We start from the raw sequence: 18554 nt of genomic DNA, 5'->3' as shown, positions 1-18554 counted from the left end.
CCTGGACTTACAGATCGATCAACATATCAACGATGGCCCCTTATTATGTAAATAGAACTCAGTATGTTTCCATTTGTAGTGTGCTCAGAGCACCAAACTGCACAATGATATCACAGATTATAGACGTTTAATGAACAGATATATCAGAAAGTATAGAAACCCATCCACTTTTACAATTGCAAGTATGTGCATTGATAGCAGCTTAAGGTTGCTTTGCGTATTATCAGTGCATTAGATCTGCTTCAGAAAAGAACAGGACAAGAAGTATACTTTCTCTCCAGGTGTGAAATAGATTAATGGTGTAGACTACTGAATACAAGGTCATGAGTTTGAATCCCAGGTCCACCAAGCTGCCACTGCTGGGCCCTTGAGCAAGGCCCTTAACCCTCAATTGCTCAGTTGTATAAAATGAGATAAAATGTAAGTCGCTCTGGATAAGGGAGTCTGCCAAATGCCAGAAATGTAAAATGTAAAAAAGTATGCTAACCCTAACCCTAGTATGCTATATCAGAAGTAAACTAAGTGCACTACACATTACCTAATATGCTTACACATGCTAGTACATCAACAACATCTTTGCAAGAATGAGTTAATCCTAACACTAAACAACTTTGGATACTTTTCTCTTCATCTTTACATGGAGTGAAACATAGCATACTTTTCTCTTCATAAGGGATTAAGGAAGTATTGCTCTTGTCAGATCTCTAAGCCTATAAATCCAGTAGGAGGGGACTCACACCTCAGAGCTCCTGCTGGATTGAATGACGTAGAGTGATGTTGTTTAGTGTGAACGCTGTTCAGAATGGCTTTAATGACGTGTGTCCTTTTCACAGTGGCACACAGAACAATACATCTAGTTCCCATCATATTCTTCATTTCTTCCCCATGCTGGCTCCATCAACCACATAACACTGCATGCTAAAAAAGTCTTCTCTATTAGTGTCAGTATCTGATTTCTTGGAAAACGACAGCTATTTTAGCTTTAGTTGCCAGCCCTGAGCTAAAACAAGGGTCGTCATGCGTGATTAACGAGGTCTGAAACAAAGTCTTTCTGTGAAACATAACATTAACTCAAAGAAAGATTTCGGCGCATTCGAGAGAAAATGTAATTCTACCTAAATAACTTAAATGTGATGCAGGAGTGATTCAGTGCTCAGGTGTCAGACAATATTTTTTGTTTGTGCTGCTAAAATCAGTGTCAGACAGGATCACAACGCTTCTTGTGACGATTAAGACGACTTTCTGTAAGCAGATGACAGTTGAACAAAGCATGCGTAATTTGGTCAGACAAGCTGAGGAAACACAAGGGCCTGAAGGATCACGCAAGCATAATACACCAAATGCAATATTTGACGAAGAAGTGTATATCTTAGCTTCAATTTTCTCCTCAGCTGGCCAAAGCTACTCTGAACCTCACCCAGATATAGACTATTCATAGAGGTTTAACTCTGTAGTGCTTGTCACTGCTCTTTGACCAACACTGGATGCAGAATGTCAAGCTGGACTATGTCAGTAAGACACAACAGCTGCAGTGCATAGTTATGTAATCCTGTCCTATGTATTTGTAGCACATTTCTGGTTGCATATCAAAATCAGTGCAACATAAGAGCAAAAGAATGTGAGATTTTGACACCAGGATAGACAAAAAAAATGCAGTTAATCATTCTTTATTTGACTGTGTCAGTTAAAATGGATGTCTAACAAAAGGCTTAATAGACTGTAAGAGAATTAAGATAATTAAGAATTTTTTTTTTATTTTAGTTTTAGAATATAAAAATGTGGAAAAATCAAATGCTTGTCTTACCCTTGAGACTGTAAGCGGCATGTTGAAGTCTTTGCCTCCCTGCAGTCTGAAGCCCCATGGTGCAGGTCCACACAGAGTTATTGTGTAATTGCTCATTTTGGGAGAGAGTTTAGATGGAAAGCCTCGCCTTGGGACAGGTAGCTCCTTTCCTTGTTAGCTCTTCACCCCGCAGTCAGGACGAACACCCGAGGACGGGCAGGCGCCGAGGAGCCTCTACAACACAATAACAACAATGCAGGAATGAGTGCAGCAATACATAGCTAGACAACATCTGTAAAGACAGGACATAACTCATAACCCATCACCCTTAAACATATCTCTTCCTACATTTGAGCAAAACCTGATTTTAACCTCGTTCTTGACTACATAATCGAAATACGTGAGGAAAAAAAAGTTGAAAAGCAGAAAGAGCAGAGATCTTGCCTGTACGGATGGCCTGGACAGACAGCCTAAGAATAGACATCCACTGCAAAAAGCGATAGCACTCAAGCCCTCAGGGTCCATATTTGGTGTGTAAGGGGACACCCTGAGATACCAAGCCCCTATGATTCACACGGCGAATATAGCCTCTTCTTAGGCCAACACATTTTTTTTACTCTGCCCCTGTGGCCATCCAGTGAGCAAAGTGCACCCCAGAGTGGTGAGAAGAAACTTACAAACAAGAAAAGTCCATTTGTTGATGAACGTGGGCTGGGATGTGGTTGGTAAGCACACTGCCTATCTCCAAATGGTTCTCTAGTTAATCTAGATATTTCCTTGGACACTTGTTATACGTGTGTCTGACATTCAACTATGACATTGTCAAGCTGATAAGCCTTTAAACACTCCACATTCATGCTGCCTCCTCACAGCTGATCCACTGAAGACCAGGTCATTAATTAAAGACATGCAGAAGGACTCATCAGCTGCTTCCACACATTGTTGGATTATGTAATTGAGAAATTCTGATTCTAAAAACCACACAAATCAAATTTCCTGATAAGGAAGCCATGCTACATCACATGAATTTCGTAACATTTTCAAGTTTCGAAAATAATTGTGGACAATCTGTTTTGCTTCAGATCATGAATAACTGCAAAAACGTTTTCAACTTTAGAGTTATCAGTGTTTAATATATTTGTCATCTGGGGCACAGTGGCGTAGTAGCACCAGGGTTAAGGGTTTGTGTGTACAGAGCATGTTCTCCCTGTGCCTCTGGGGTTTCCTCTAGATACTCTGGTCTCTTCCTCCAATCCAAAGATATGTGTTGTAGGCTGATTGGCATCTCTAAATTGTCCGTAGTGTGTGTGAGTGTGTGTGCAATCATGCCCTTCGATAGACTCCCTGGGATAAGCAATGGGATAGAATGGATGGATGGATGGATGGATAGTTGCATGCATGTTTTTATAGAGTTGGAAGAAATACAATTGTTGCTCAAATATAAATGTAGAGATGTGACAAAGCTCGTACTTGAGCAGTTATTCTACCCTCGTGTCAGTGAAAGGTAAGGCAAGACATTTGTAGGTTAATTCTACAATGGATTACCCAAGAGAAAGAAGCACCTGAATCAATTTAGCTGTGGTTAAAATGTAGGCCCTTGGTTTCCTGAGAATAATTTCTTTGGTCTTTAAACGGCTCACTTAATTGATTTTAATCACAGTTAGTGGTGTAGTGGTGCTCCCACTGTCCTCATTACTGTAAGTGTCCAATCAGTAGTAAGTCCAATCACCAAAACACAGTGGACCCAGGATTAATCAGCTTATAAATGTGTGAGAAATACACGGTTATGTAGGATCAGAATGTCTATAGAGACACCAGAAAGCATCAGATTTTCTTGTGTTAATGAAGTGTTGTGAAGTGTCTCAGTCACAAAATTATTTTACACTGTCATCTGCTTTATAGAGAAGAGAAGGATCTGCTCATTATCTGAAGCATACACCTCATCTCATGGTGTGGAAGTGTGGCTACCAGTGGAAATGGTTTCTTAGTATTTATTCATGAAATGATTGCTGGAGAAATTCTGCAATGTAATGGGCTATATTATCTGCTCAAATCCTTTATTTGACAGCATTCAGGGGGCAGATGGTCAATGATGTGAAGCATAATTCAAAAAGCAAAAGATTTGATTTTCTTATGGCAAAAAAGTGGAATGTTCTTCAATGGCCAAGTCAGTCATCTGACCTGAATTTAATTGAGCCTGCATTTCACTTGCTGAATATAAAACTGAAGGCAAGACACCTCCAAAACAAGCAGGAAGAACCAGGGAAGAAACCCAGCAAGGAACCAGGGAAGTGGACTGGGAATCCAACCACAACATATTTTTAAACTGTCCTCTCTTGCACTAATCCTATTAGCATAGCATTTCTTTTTAATTCAGAGATCTTATCATTCAGTGTGGCTCCAGGTTTCCTTTCCACCCAAGTGGGAGACAAACATTATAGCAGTTTGAACACCAGACAAGTCTTGAAGACTAATTAAGAATGTAGAATAGTGTGATGGTGTTTTCACATATACAGTACATATGCAATGTTTAATCTTCTAATTGAGATCGTTGTATCAATATTGTTAAGTTTATTTGTACAGACGAGAACACAGTGACCACGCTCGAGTGTCCAGCAGAACAACACTGTAAAAAGTATTTGATTGTTTTCCAATAAACACTATTTACAGTCAAAAAGGACAAAAAAACAACCTACCTTTGCTTGGAATGAAAGCCGGCAGCCATATCGACCCTTTGTGGATAAGATTAAAGATTTCCCTCTTAAAATATTGAAGATCAGAGCACACAATTCCAGTGCTGAATAGGGTTTGTTTAATGAAATATAAACAATACAAACAATTTAAACCGTAACTAACATATAAAATATAGAAACCTAATATAATTTCTTTAATACTTGAATGGACATACCATGTAATCTAGGATGCTAACGCTAAATTATACACATTGAAATTGAAATATTGAGTTGTGGGTACTGTGAGGATGAGAGGAAAAACAGCATACACAAGCCTCAGACTCAGGAATCGGAGTCAGACTAGTTGATTCATTGAGGTATGCAACAGTTGAGAGACCTTTCTGGATTATTACTTGGTTTGTCTACAATATAAAAAAAAAAAAATTGCAAAGACAAAGTCACATTCTTTTGACATAACGTAAGCTACCGTATTTTACATTTATGTTCTGGAAGCAATAATAAGTTACTCGAGTATGTAGACTAGCATAATTAAAGGAAAGGAGACTCCACAAATATATACACAGACAATAAATAAGCGAATGAATGGACGACTTACAACAAACCATTTGAACATCAACACGACTTGAACATCAACAATACACTGTTCAGAAAGAGAGAATAAAGCAACAAAATTTACATGAAGTACAACTTCTCCATCCTTTTATCAGTGGGATTCAAATCAGTGGGAGAACTTGTCTCATTTGCAGTATATTCGGAGTGATAGGGGAAAAAAACCCTCTAGGTTGGTCAAATCAACTATTTGGTACATAGTTTAAAAAGAAAGAACGCACTGGTGAGCTCAGGGAGACCAAAAGGCCCCTGCACCAGAATGATGGAAAGAGAAGAGTATTAAGAAGGGAAGGAACTGCTCACGATCCTCAGCATTACGCCTCATCCTATGGCAGTGGAACTGGTTCCATTATATTTATTGACGTATTTCTTAAGTGACCGCTGACCAAAGGTGGCAGGATGAATTCTGAAGTGTAAGATTCATCCAAATGCTTCAAAACCTTCACAGTACAGCTGGACAAAAATGAAAACATCCTTCAAAGGCAAACCAGAGTTTTTTTGAAGACATTTTTTTTGGCTCCATCATGAAGCTGGTTGAGAAGAAGTGTGCAAACTGTCATCAGAAATTGTGTTACGTTTAAACTAGAAAGTCTACTACATAACATTTTTATAACCTTCCATACATAATGTGAAAACTACTGACAGATGAATAAGTGAATAACATTGATTATCTTGTTACTATGGTAACTGTCAAGAGGTGGGATATATTAGGCAGCAAGTGAAAAGTCAGTTCTTGAGGTTGATTTGTTGGAAGCAGGAAAAGGATCTGAGTAACTTTGAAAAACTGTGATGGCATAATGGTACAGTAGGTCACGTGGGGTGTTTCTGGTATAGAGTGGTTAGTACCTACCAACAGTGGTCCAAGGAAGGACAATCAGTGAACCAGTGACAGGGTCATGGACACGAAAGGCCCATCGATGTGCATGGAGAGTGAAGGTTAGCTCAACTGGTCTGATCCCACAGAATATCTAGCAAATTCGGCTATGATAGAAAGGTGTCACAGTGCATTGCAGCTTTCTCTATACGTGGCTGCGTAGGTCAGTGTTACACTGTGTCACTTAAACGTCCTCGCCATCTCACTAAACCTAATGAAGTGACCGCAATATGCTGTAACAATCCAAAATCATTTTCTTATCAAAACAAGGTGAGCACACATCTCATTCCTAAAAAGGATTAATACAAAAAAATAGGTAATAGAGTGACCTGAATGGTGCTAAAGCCCACCACCTGATACAGCATGTGTGAACAGAACATCAACTGGATCAGACTTTCCACAAAAACTAATCTTGTTAAAAGCATTCTCTAGTAATCCTCCAGGAACCCGTGAGGCTGCCATATTAATCCCACTAAAGTATTTCCAAAAATGCAGTCAAAAAGAAAATCCTGCCTCTGAAGGGTGTAGTGTGCTTAAAGCCTAGCAGCAGTTATTAAATTAACTGTAAATAAATGATTCACATCTGATCAGTGCTATCGAGTAATGGTGGTGTGATTTAAAAGAAAAACATAAATAAGATAAGGTGTAAATAAGACTGTTTGGATTATGTCACAAATTACGTTGAAAATATATTGACAGGAGACTAGAGAAAGAAACACTAGTGAGGTATTTAAGACATTAATTATATATATATATAAATATATATATAAATATATATTAATGTCTTAATTATATATATATAATTAAAATCTAAGGAAAAGTACTGTTATTTTCTTCCTGAATAATATTATATATTAATATATATTTAATATATATTTTCCCATATAATTTACTATGAATATCTAACAAAATATAGGTTTCAATGCCAAGCACAAATAAACCCCCCATTGGTTTGTGCTCAGAGAGTGGATATATGATATTAGATTATATCTTGATACCCAAACTTGAATATTTTCTAAACATTAAAGCATTATCAGTTCTAAGAAATAATGCAAAATCAAACATGTGAAAATGATGAAAAAAAAAAAAAAACTACTCAGAAAAATGAAAAGTGACTGAGTAAATATCTGTTGAACATTCTCGTTCTATATTGTTTGAAAAATATATTCTGTAACACCAGTGGTTGATAAAATAAGATGTGAACAAACAGCGGTTCACTGAGACGTCATTCTCCTGTGTCACAGTGAACAGCACTTGATGATAAAATAAAACTTCAATCGAGCGGTTTGCTGAAAATTTCAGGGTCCAGGTGATTCATTCTCCCAGGTTGGAATTTGAGGATTTATTTGAGGATTTATTGCCCTCCCGTACAAGTGATTTTTGTCCATTGTATTTCTATAAAAGCACAGTATTTGTTCCGCATCGGCTAGACGTGATGTGCTGCTTTTTTTGTCAGCGCGAGATAGCAGACAGCTCTGCAGGCAGTTCTGTCTTCCTGGAAAACCTGCTATGGGACGACACTCTGCACTGCAGAAACCTTGAGCTGTACCTCAACGCTCTCTTATCTTTCAAGATCACACATGCACAAACACACAAAAAAAACCTGCACAGCGAGACGACTGATGTTATAAGATTTTAAAACGAAAAGAAAAAGTGCATACTGGTTATTTTGAGCCGTGTTCAAGGGAAGAAAGATAAGGACAGGGCAGTTTTTATTTTTTCAGATTCTATGCTGAGGAATGCTAATGTTGGCAGTATTATTGCAGGCCTGGGACGTGCTCACTTGGTCCATCACAAGAGGTTCCATGCTGAGAGGCACCACTGGAGAAATGGCGGGGAGGCATTTAGAAGGGTGGCCATTGCTCCCATCAGACAGGAGGGCAGAATGGGACTCGGAGGTTACAACAATGGAGGGAATAGTTGCTGTCAGCTTCATGTGCTCAGTCTGCTCCACACTTGGCTAAGAGACAGAATAAAAACTGTGTCATTCGTTTACTTTGAACAATTTTTCTTTTCATGTCAGGACTGACTGATGAGCTTCATGTAAATACAGCTGTGAGGAGGGACGCACATTGCATACAGGATAAGGCCAAGGCACGGAGGAAATTGCTGCCAGGACATTGATAAATGATGCTATACCAGATGAGCTGATCGATCATGTATTATAAGAAATGCATTCATACACAAGTGTGTTGTGTTCACGGCCCTCAAATTAACATTGATACAAAATTATTCAACACCTTCTGACCAATCAGAATCTAGAATATAACAGCACAGTGGCTTAAGCTAAACCTGTTTACCCTCTGAGCCTTAAACCATACCTGAGCATTTTATCATAAACTTTAGTCTGTTCTACTGACTTGTTCCTTCATCTTTTTCGTACTTGAGTCCTCCATTGCAATTAAAAGTAAGGCAGGTTAAGTTAATATGTTTCTGTCTAAATACCTGGCCATACCGGTGTATAATCCTTTTGACACATGCAAGAGTTGATTTACTCTGTCAATGATATTGTGATCAAATAAAATATGTTTCGTTTAGGATGAACTAATCAAGATTTAAGTCTCTTTATGAGATTTTAAATCTCTTTACGTCAAACCACTGAGGCTTAATAATGGTTGAATTCAATAAAATGCTTTCATTAAACTGCTTGTGTGTCTGTTTCTCAAGAAGTCGATCTTTATTACTGCATGCAAAGACACAACTCACAAAACAGATTTCAATGCAGTCACTAAATCAATGGCTTTGCATTTACAGTGGGGAGAAGATGATTGGACTCGACAGAATCAGACATGGAGATGTCATCCTTGTCCAGCACAGTCTGAAAAACCACAGACCAGAATCATTTGTTTCGGTATTTACTCAAACTTACACTTACTATTTCCTATTTTTTCAATGCCATTAAAATAATGCTCATTAACTCTTTCAGTGTAGATCACATCTATAATAATTATCAACACATTTATAACACGTTATAACACATGCTTAACTTTTGTTTACTGGCATTTGAATATATTTATCTGTGTTATTTCATAACTATTGCCTTACACTTTACTCATGGTGGCATCTAGTGGCTTGATCCTTGATACAGTGACAATATAATCTTGTCTCATCTTGTCCTGTCTTATCTCTATAATTACTTGCATGAAAATGCGTTACACTTTCATGCAAATAATTATTATGCAGTCCTTATTATGCAGTATAAATTGTTAACATGATATATAAGTAGTGTTTATAACATATTATATCACTAATACAACAAACAACCACAGCCCCACTTTGTATAGTGCATCAGGAGACCTGCCTTGTTAATGTGGGAGTACTTTTTGGATGGTTCAGAGTGTTTAAAGTGTGTTTGAATGTTTTAAAGTTTTAAGGTGTATATGAATGCATTTTTGTTTGGGCATGTATAAATCAATTGGAATCTGGGGACAGCATGTCGGGTACCACCTCAATTAACTGATCACCTCAATTTATAGGTTTAATAATGTAGAGTTTAACACAACGTGTGGGATGAGAGGTTTGGGTATGGTCGATAACTCTGGACTGAGATTGCACGGCCTGTGTAGGGTGATTAACGGTGGGGGTAACATCAGTTTGGCAGGCCTTTTTAGTGGTGGACGACACTTGGAGCTGTATTAAGGGTCGCTGAATCCAACCATAGGTGTATGGGTACCTCGAGGAGGGGAGAGTTGGGCCCTCAGTCAGAGGTCAGAGGAGATAGAGCTGTGAGTACGTGAGAGAATGCAATTAAAACTGCAGGTTAGTGCAAATGTAAAGAAAATTAGAGCAATAAATTAAACTAAAGCAATTAAAGACAGAGCAGAGGCCCCCGAGGCTCAACCATGCTGTCTTCAGAGGTCAGAGTGAACTGCTAAATGCACAGATGTCCATTATTTTTATATGACTGATCTTGGAAAGCCCAATTATAATGGAATGTGAAAGAGCTATAAATTAAGAGATAATGGTGTCCAGAAGAACTTGAAATTCCAAGAAAAAGTTAGGTGGGATTTTCTCAGTAAAGAGGGTTTGGTTTGAATATTATGAAAAGATAAGAGAAAAGAATAAAAGGCTATGTTTTGTGATGATTATTTCAGAGGTTGTTGGGATGTTCATTCGTGAGCAGCTCAATTCTTGTAACCAGCGCTGATTACAAATAAAACCTTGTATCTGCATTTATCCAGTCTGCATGATTCATCTTCTTTAGTTAGAGTCCTGTTTGACTGAGCTGTCGGGTCAATGTGGAGTTTGGGGTCAGATTTTAGCGAAGTATTAATTGAGTAGTATTAAATAGAGCATTATAGTTTCGGACAAAAATATTTTCCACATTAATAAATTTATTTTTATCAAATCCATTATGAAATTAAAATGCTCCTGAAAGAAGAAAAATGCAGTGTAGCTTTGGGTTTGATAAAATTGTGAGAAATCTCCCTTCACTCCCAAATGCAATGTATGAGGTATTAATCAAATTCAGGATAATTCTCAGTATGAAATTTCGGTGTTGGTCATATAATGTGTTTCAAACACTATTCGAATCCTGTTAATAGTTTATAAATGCATTATAAACATTGCTATAAAATAATAAATAATCATAACTGTGTATAGTGAAAGCATTACAGCATGATTTTAATTCATAATAGATTATCATGCATTTATTTTAACCCACCCGTCTGTCCTAATCTTTACCCCTGATTTGCTCAGGGTGTTTGTCACTGGGCTTTTGGCAGGTGATAGTAAATGTGGCATGTCTGAGAAGAGTGCCACGTAGTCGACTCATTAGTCACATTTCATCTGACACAAGTCTTGTGGACACGAGGCTGTTTCTGGGGATTATCTCAAAGAGCAACAGATTAGACGCAGAGAATTATACACCCTGCCTTAATCGCTCAGTTCTGACTGACCTACACAACGATCCACACCACGTGACCTAAATCAAGCTGCTCTTTCGGGCCACATACTGATCTGACCAGATTACATTCCCTGCAGAACTTATTGGGGCAGAAAGAGACCAAAATCAATATTGTGGTCTAATTTTAATCACTAAGTCAGTTATTTATTTTCCCATATAATGCATTGCGGCTGGGAAACAAATAAACACTGATATAATTAATGTGTTCAATCCATTAAGCATGGAAAATAAAAAGGATGAATTTAATCAGACAAAACTAGTTAGATAAGGGACTCTGGGTGTTCTGATTTCCTAACTCTTAGCTTAACTTAGAATATAAACACAGCAGAATCAAGGTTATGTTGTCTACAATATGTGATGTTATAATAAAGGTGTTTTATGCATTATGTGAGTGATGCTGTGTTCGTGAAGTGGGAACTGGGAGGTTTTGGAAATATCAGGAGGAAATATCTGTTCCAACTTCTTTCACTATAAATCATGAACACTATGAGCACTATGAACTCACCCTGAACTAGCTCTCGATAATCTCAGACTCCGACTTCTCAGATTCTTCAGCATTGCAGTGCTCATAGTGAAAAGTAAGGACAAGAAGTTTTGAAGGAGACTTTTGAGCTTTGATATCTGAAATCCCTACATACTGGGTGATACTTTGATTGCTTAAATGTTAATTCACTTTCTTTTTCGCTCCACAGATTTCTCCCTAATTTAGTCATAGCCAGTTCCCACACTCCCGGGAGGGCAGGGTGTATATCACATGCTTCCTCCGCATCTGTTTAAAAATGCTGCTCATGCAACAGTCGAGGGCAACATAAAACTCTGGAGAAAGTGCTATCCACCCACTTTCAAGACATGAGCTCAGAGATGCCCATGGCTGGCTGGTGTCAATGTTATTGACAGGGGAATATGAAACCCCTTCCTGAGAGCACAGCTAATTTTTAAGCCCCTTAATGTACCTCCATTTCCCACTTTAGACAACTGATAATGATGGAAGTAATTGTGCCTGAGTTCTGAATTCTGATCACTTGTTGCAGCATTGGATCCAAGCTACAATGAATTGATTAACAAACTAATTTTAATTTAATTGTCATTTGATAAGTAAATATTGACAGCTATATCATAAAAATAGCACTTCCAAAGAATTTCCAAAGAGAATTTCTCTGGAACTGCTGGAAATAACTTGCAAAACTATGTAACTATTAACTTAATTTCACAACATTGAAGTGAGCTATTAGAAATGCACAAACAATAATATAGACTCATACTCACGCTGATATAAGCATAGCCGGTGAGGTTTAGACCTGTATCTACAGGACTTCTGAAGCCACCTGAGTCTCGACCCCTCACCTTTACCTTCAGAGAGTTGCAGTGTTTAAAGTCGGACAGTTCTTTACGGCCTTCGTAGGACACCTGGCGAGAAAGAGCACTCGCCACGTCCACCTCAGTGTCCGTCAAAGCCTGAGACAGACACAGAGAAACAGAGTGGAAGTGATGATCTCAGCTTCATACTGACTGAACCAATGAAAGGAAAGCTGTGATGGATGGGTAAAGGTGTGTTCATACAGACTCGCTGTCGGACATCGAGGACAGGCGTGTCCTGTTGGACTGATGAGCCTTGCTGCTGATTTCTGAAGCCTGGCTGGTCACAGTGGAGCGGCGTGTGGACATAAAACTGCTACTAGTCAAGCGTTCTCCATGAGGAACACACAGCAGCACACCCAGACATGGAATATACCTCGCTAAAGCAGATCTGACTCAACACAGGAGAGTATCGGAAAAAGAGGATGAAAATTGAATAAAAGACAGAAGGGCATACTGTTGATGAACATAAATACAAGTCATAGATATTTTTTTGAGACCAGAGAAAATTTTGAGAAGCCTAGTCTGAGATGAGGCATATAATACGAGAGGGGCTGTAATATTCCTAAAAATATACTATAAATGTAAGTTTGTAGGTGTATTTTCCCTTTTTTATTTGTTGCAGTATGTTCACATTTGTTTCTATATTTCATGTGCATTTTTGTGTATAAAACGGTGTGATGTCATAAACAATATCGCTTAAATTGCGTTTTATTTTTTTATACATAAACATAAATTTAGCTGCTTATTTTGAATTCTATTTTAATGCTACATACATATATATTTAAGTCTGTAAGCTTGTCAGATCACACAGTTCAAATGTGCACTTATTGTATTTGTACTCCTTTTTATTTATTTTTTATCCTTCGTTCTTTGTTAGTCTTACCCAATAACGAGAGACATTTAATTTTGTTGTAGTTTGTAAAACCGTTGTTAAAAAAACGATGTGATAAAAGGTGGATCTTTAGTAACGTCTGTGAACATCGTGTAAAGCTTTTCGTATAACTGCAGCTCAGGGCTTATCTATCGCAAACCAAGGACACAATTATTCATCTTAGTAATTAAATCTTTTCAATACCATGAAGACAATCGTAAAGAGCCCAGGCTTGACACTTCCTAATATGAATGTTAGAAGATTGCAGCTGCCAGCAGGCTGTCACTTGCCCCACCAACACAATCAAGCCTATAGATTTTTGTTCTCTAGTCTGCTTCACTCAGCAGCATCTCTCAGGATGAAGATAGCATGCAGTGCAGTGAAGTACCTGTATTTGGGATGTGTGATGGCATAAATGATGGGGTTGTGGATAGCTGAAGCCTTGGCAATCACAGCAGGAACGGAGTTCATGTATGGGGTGAGTAAGTCAGCGTAACTATGTGGAGAGAATTCAATAAAATGAATGTTGTACAAACACTTCAACACAACAAAGGTAAACAAATGAGTAAAGCCACAGTTCATTCTACTTGCCAGTGATAGTCAGGAAAAGTATATATATACAATGCTAAAAAATATTTTAATGAGCGACTATTGCATTCAGTATCAAATTAGGTATGCAGATTAATGAGCAATATTCAGTACCTACTTTGTGTTCTTCAGCCAATACAGAGACAGAAGGTCCTAGAATTTTAAGAACTTAGCAAATAATGCAGATTTATCAGTTCACATCTGCATCAGTGGCCTAATAGATTCAATCCACTTTACATTGATTCTCCCTATCTCGACTAAAATCCCAGTCCCAGCTGAAGAGAAGCGGCATCATAACTTGATGCTCCCACCACCATGCTTCACTATGCTGGTCTTTGTAGCATTCTGATCAGATAAATTCTCATTAGTTCTCATTTTGATTAAGTTGCAGCCATTAAAAGTGCATATATATGCATCAACACTATCGTAAATTCTGTTTGTTTTCCTAAAATTTTTCTTTGTTTTTCACCTGAATTTTGTTGGAAAGGTGGAAAGCAAATGAAACTATATTGAAATAGGGCTCTGTTGAGTTTTTATAGCGGCTGAAAGGTACCTTAGCAGCTAATATTAAATATTACTAATTAGAAGGCTGTGAGTTAAAATCTGGACTTTATTGAGCGTGCCCATTAACCTGTGTCTAGATATTTAAATTAGATTTTGGCGGTAATTTTTACATTGCTGTTTGCCAAATAAATATATTAACAAAACAAAACAAAAAGCCTTGTTAACACACTTTCAAGACTTATCTGTACATCTGTACAGCTGGAGCAGATTCACCTCAATTACAGTGTATTTTCTCTTCATCTGCTACATATCCTTTCTTAAGTTTACATGGATTCGCAGACTGGGAAATAAAAACTCAGCATATTTATCCATCCCATTGTTTATAAGCTGCAGCTGTATTATTCTGGCATTTTAACGTGGAGCTAAAAGACACACTGTATTATAGCCTTAATGTGACATCCTGATTTCCCATCTAGAAATGATTTCAAATTCTTTCAAGCTCTTTGTATTACTTCTGTGTGCTGGTTATAGAAAAGGATTATGGTATTTGTAGTACGTTAAGCTTTAGAAGCCTTGTTGGGATTGAAAACATGGATTTCTCAGGGATGCACCATCTGGGCTATTCTTTAGCCTGTTTATTTACAGAGAGCTGAGCTATAAACAGAGACTAATAATACATAGTCTGTGCAAAAAGAAAAAAAAAACAAACAGCTGCAGTATTGTGATAAATGTGATGATTTTCACTTCCTGTATAGGTCCAAGTTTTACTTCTATCCATGATTTCAAGTCCATGATGGAAGCTCCATCACATCACGCTCTGTCGACCTATCCGCACTCTCAGCCACCAGACTCTCAGCATCTTCTCTGTGATGTTACCGAGCTTTCTTTACATGCTTGTCTGTTTGGTTTTGACCTTAATCACATTAAGTTCTCTGCTCATTTGGATTTTGCACATGAACACCTTAGAGATTTTCACTTCCTAAAAGCAGTTTATGTCAAACACTCATCCTTGCTTCAGTGAACAATCTCACATCAATACTGTAGACTTCAAGGTTCTAAGTACTACTGATGAAAACAATGTACCTATGGCCTAATTTACATTGTGTCTCAGATATATTAAACACTCACATCCTGATATTTATTAAGTCATATTTTACAGGTGTTTAGCAGATATACTACAACACACAGAGTTTTGTACAAGTTTTTTAAAGCAGCAGATAGATAAATATTGTTCCTCACCCTGCAAATGCCGTCAGAGCCACACAGGAATATGGCGACCAGGAGATCACATACAACAGAATGACTATAAGAGCCACCTTGGCCATCTTCCATTCACTCTTTAATCGATGGAACTTTTTTATGGAGTCTTTGGTGATTCCTCCTTCCTCGCTAATTTTACCTACAGCGCTGCAACACAGACATTCAGTTCAATTCACAAACTGCATCAATAATACTCTGTATAAGAACTTTGTGATAAGAAATATATTATTTAATATAGTTTAATACAGTGCCTTTGATACGTATTCACCCCTTCAACATATTCTAGTGTTAAAACCTGTAACTGTAATGGACTTAACCGGAATCTTACCAGCTTATATGCAACTTGCACATCTAATATCTGAAGGTGCAAAATATTTGTATCTCATTTAATTATTAAATAAGCATCAGACTTTTGTTGGTTCATCCTCTGGAGTCTATACTTCATAGAACTTCCTTTGGTTGCAACTACAGCTACAAGTCTTCCAGTTCTTCTTAGCAATTAGGATGCAGTCTATTGGGAAAAAACACTTTTTCAAGTCTTACCCCAGATTCTCAGTCAGAGTAAGACCTGGGCTTTGAATGGAGTCATTATGAACAATATGCTAAGATATGCTAAGGGTCGTCCTATTTGAAAATGAACATTTTTCTAGATTAGGCTTTAGCCATCTTGAACTAGTCCCGCAGGTGTGGAAAAGCATTCACTAGAACACGATGCTACCACCACCATGCTTTACTGTGTGGATGATATCAATCAATGTGAAGAGCAGTGTTTGGTTCCTTTGTGTCATCTGGCCAGGAAATGTTTTTTTTCACATTCACTGAATATCCTTTTCTGAGATGCATCACTTGGCTAAACAGGATTTGGTGTGATTTTTTTAATAACATACAAACAAAATTCGGAAATTAAAGTAGGTTAAATACTCATGCAAGGCACTGTATTTATTCAGAACTTTTATAATTGTAAAAATTTGCATTATAATAATCCAAACTATTTAGTTTATCCCTGAGTTAAGATAGATACATAGACAGGAGATTTGTAAAAATCATAGTGAGCTTACTTGTAGCACAGATTTTAACAAAAATACCCAATAAAGCTTTAAATAGGACAAAAAAATGTTTGCATTATATTCTAACAAAGCTGACCCAAAATTATTTATCAGAATCTGACCTCAAAAACATGTAATAAAGAAAATAAATGTAATAATGATATTTGGACCTAAGGCATTCTTTAATCATTGGATCCTTTATCTGGATAATGCATGCTGGCTAACCGTCAGAACAGGACCAACCTGGTGGTGTTGCGAATAGCACGGAAGATGCAGAAATAGCAGTACATAATAACAAACAGAGGGATAAAGAAGACACAGATGAAGAGCAGCATTGTGTAGGCACGAACAGATGGGGTAAATGTCATATAGTCCCATGTGCAGGAGGTCATCAAGCCCTCAGGAACATATGCACCTAGAAGACAATACAATATAGTCGTATAGCTGTGTGTGTGGGTGTGTTCAAAAGAGACAGAGACACAATGTCCACTCACTCCAGCCAAAAAAAGGAGGAAGGCTCCAAACCAAGGTGTACAGCCAGGCTAGGACGAGGATGATAAGGGCACGCTTGTGTGACATCTTGCCGATGGAAGCCAGAGGGCGAGTTATAACAAAATATCTATCCACAGCAATGATCATTAATGTGATCATAGAGCACATCCCAAAGAGAGCACCACAAAATGCATACAATTCACAGCCTAGAGAGAGAGAAAAAAAAAGAAATAAAGGTATAGTTATCCATGGTCTTCTTATTTACATTTTTTAAATGTCAAAACTGCACCACGTTTGATAAATTAGCTCTGGTTATCTTTAGGTCGTCTTTGTCACATTTATTTTCTGTCACTGGAAATGTCACTTCAATCAAGCAAACAGCATCAAACTAACAAGCACACGATTGATGTAATTATAGTTGCAGTGCTAAAGAAAAAAAAGAAATAATTTCATGTTTATAGCCATGATTTCTTAGCAAATCACACCAGTGTGCCATCTGCAAGCCAGGTCAGGGCTAAAGCTTGGAACATTATTAGAAATTAAATTAAATTAGAAACTTACTGCTCTTTCCTCTCAGACATCTTTTAAGCTCTGACGTACTTTACAAAGGTTACACTGCTACTGTACAGCGAAAATTAGGATTCTGTAAATGTATACCCAGCGCAGAAAATCTACAAAAGAGTCATCCTTGATACGTAGCTTCTATACCCTTTCTTTAGATTAGTCAGAGTAAAGCTGTACAGTTGTGTTGCTTTCCATTGTTGCATTCAGTGGCTTCTACGCATGACTGGAAAAACAATCAACTTATTGAGAGCTCAGCTCAGAGCTCACTCACTGACGTACACTGAAGAAGGATGCACTGAAGGATGAGGTTCGGAAAGTCAATTAAACACTCCAGATATAAGCATACTGGCCATCATCAAGCCAAAGGATTTGAATATGAAAAGTATATCTTTCTTTTTTAGATATCTTTTCACTTGCTAACGTACGGCTCTATAGCAGGGGTGTCCAATATAATCCGCAAAGGGCCGGTGTGGGTGCAGGTTTTAATACCAAATCAAGCAGGAGACACATCTGATTCCTTCTGTTTAATCTGTATCAGTATCTATCCAAGTTTGATTTTGGCTTGCAGTAGACTCAGGTGTTGGTTGGAATGAAAACCTGCACCCACACCGGCTTTTTCCAGATAAGATCGGACATCGCTGCTCTATAGCTACTACATTTACCGCTCTCATCACCTCATTCCACTTTGTGACCACCCAGTACTGCTGCTGTCTGCATCTTGGTCACTATTGCACACTACACACTTCACTCTATATAATTTTGCAATAATTTTTGTACTGCTGCTGTCTGCACCTTGGACACTATTGCACTACACTCTATTCACTTTACACTTTATATAACTTTATATAAATTTATACTTTTACATAACTTTGCATCACAGCTGTTGTATTTTACACTTCCTGTATGTACATTTTACACTTTTACACATATACATATTCTTATTCTTACATACCCTACTTTATTTATATTTATTATATTTTATTCTGTTTTTATTCTATTATATTT

At 37.6% G+C, this 18554-nt stretch overlaps 2 protein-coding genes and 1 long non-coding RNA gene across 4 annotated transcripts in view; 1 reads left to right on the top strand and 2 right to left on the bottom strand.

Annotated features, from left to right (window-relative positions):
- Positions 1-2381, bottom strand: part of ldb3b (LIM domain binding 3b) — a 16841-nt gene extending 14460 nt beyond the window's left edge. The window contains exons 1-2 of one of the 2 annotated variants that reach the window (XM_058407190.1): positions 2228-2381; positions 1805-2017 (exon numbers count right to left, since the gene is read on the bottom strand). In XM_058407190.1, coding sequence (XP_058263173.1) covers positions 1805-1900 — 96 coding nt within the window. In that variant the 5' untranslated portion in view covers positions 1901-2017; positions 2228-2381. Of the gene's footprint in view, positions 1-1804; positions 2018-2131 lie in introns of both variants that reach the window. The other variant, XM_058407191.1, reaches the window with a different exon arrangement.
- LOC131364109 (uncharacterized) overlaps positions 1-11714 on the top strand; it is a 19963-nt gene extending 8249 nt beyond the window's left edge. Inside the window, exons 2-3 of the long non-coding RNA XR_009206423.1 lie at positions 8714-8810; positions 11558-11714. This is a non-coding gene — a long non-coding RNA (uncharacterized LOC131364109). The remainder of the gene's footprint in view (positions 1-8713; positions 8811-11557) is intronic.
- opn4b (opsin 4b) overlaps positions 6861-18554 on the bottom strand; it is a 23830-nt gene continuing 12136 nt past the window's right edge. The window contains exons 4-10 of the mRNA XM_058407192.1: positions 16988-17191; positions 16737-16908; positions 15427-15594; positions 13484-13591; positions 12426-12612; positions 12132-12320; positions 6861-7919 (exon numbers count right to left, since the gene is read on the bottom strand). Of these exons, the coding sequence (XP_058263175.1) occupies positions 7680-7919; positions 12132-12320; positions 12426-12612; positions 13484-13591; positions 15427-15594; positions 16737-16908; positions 16988-17191 (1268 nt within the window). The 3' untranslated portion in view covers positions 6861-7679. The remainder of the gene's footprint in view (positions 7920-12131; positions 12321-12425; positions 12613-13483; positions 13592-15426; positions 15595-16736; positions 16909-16987; positions 17192-18554) is intronic.

Source organism: Hemibagrus wyckioides, linkage group LG13 (genome assembly GCF_019097595.1).
Source record: "Hemibagrus wyckioides isolate EC202008001 linkage group LG13, SWU_Hwy_1.0, whole genome shotgun sequence".
Classification (NCBI taxonomy): domain Eukaryota; kingdom Metazoa; phylum Chordata; class Actinopteri; order Siluriformes; family Bagridae; genus Hemibagrus; species Hemibagrus wyckioides.
The sequence above is the reverse complement of the archived record's forward strand: the minus strand, read 5'-3'. Positions and strand labels throughout refer to the sequence as shown.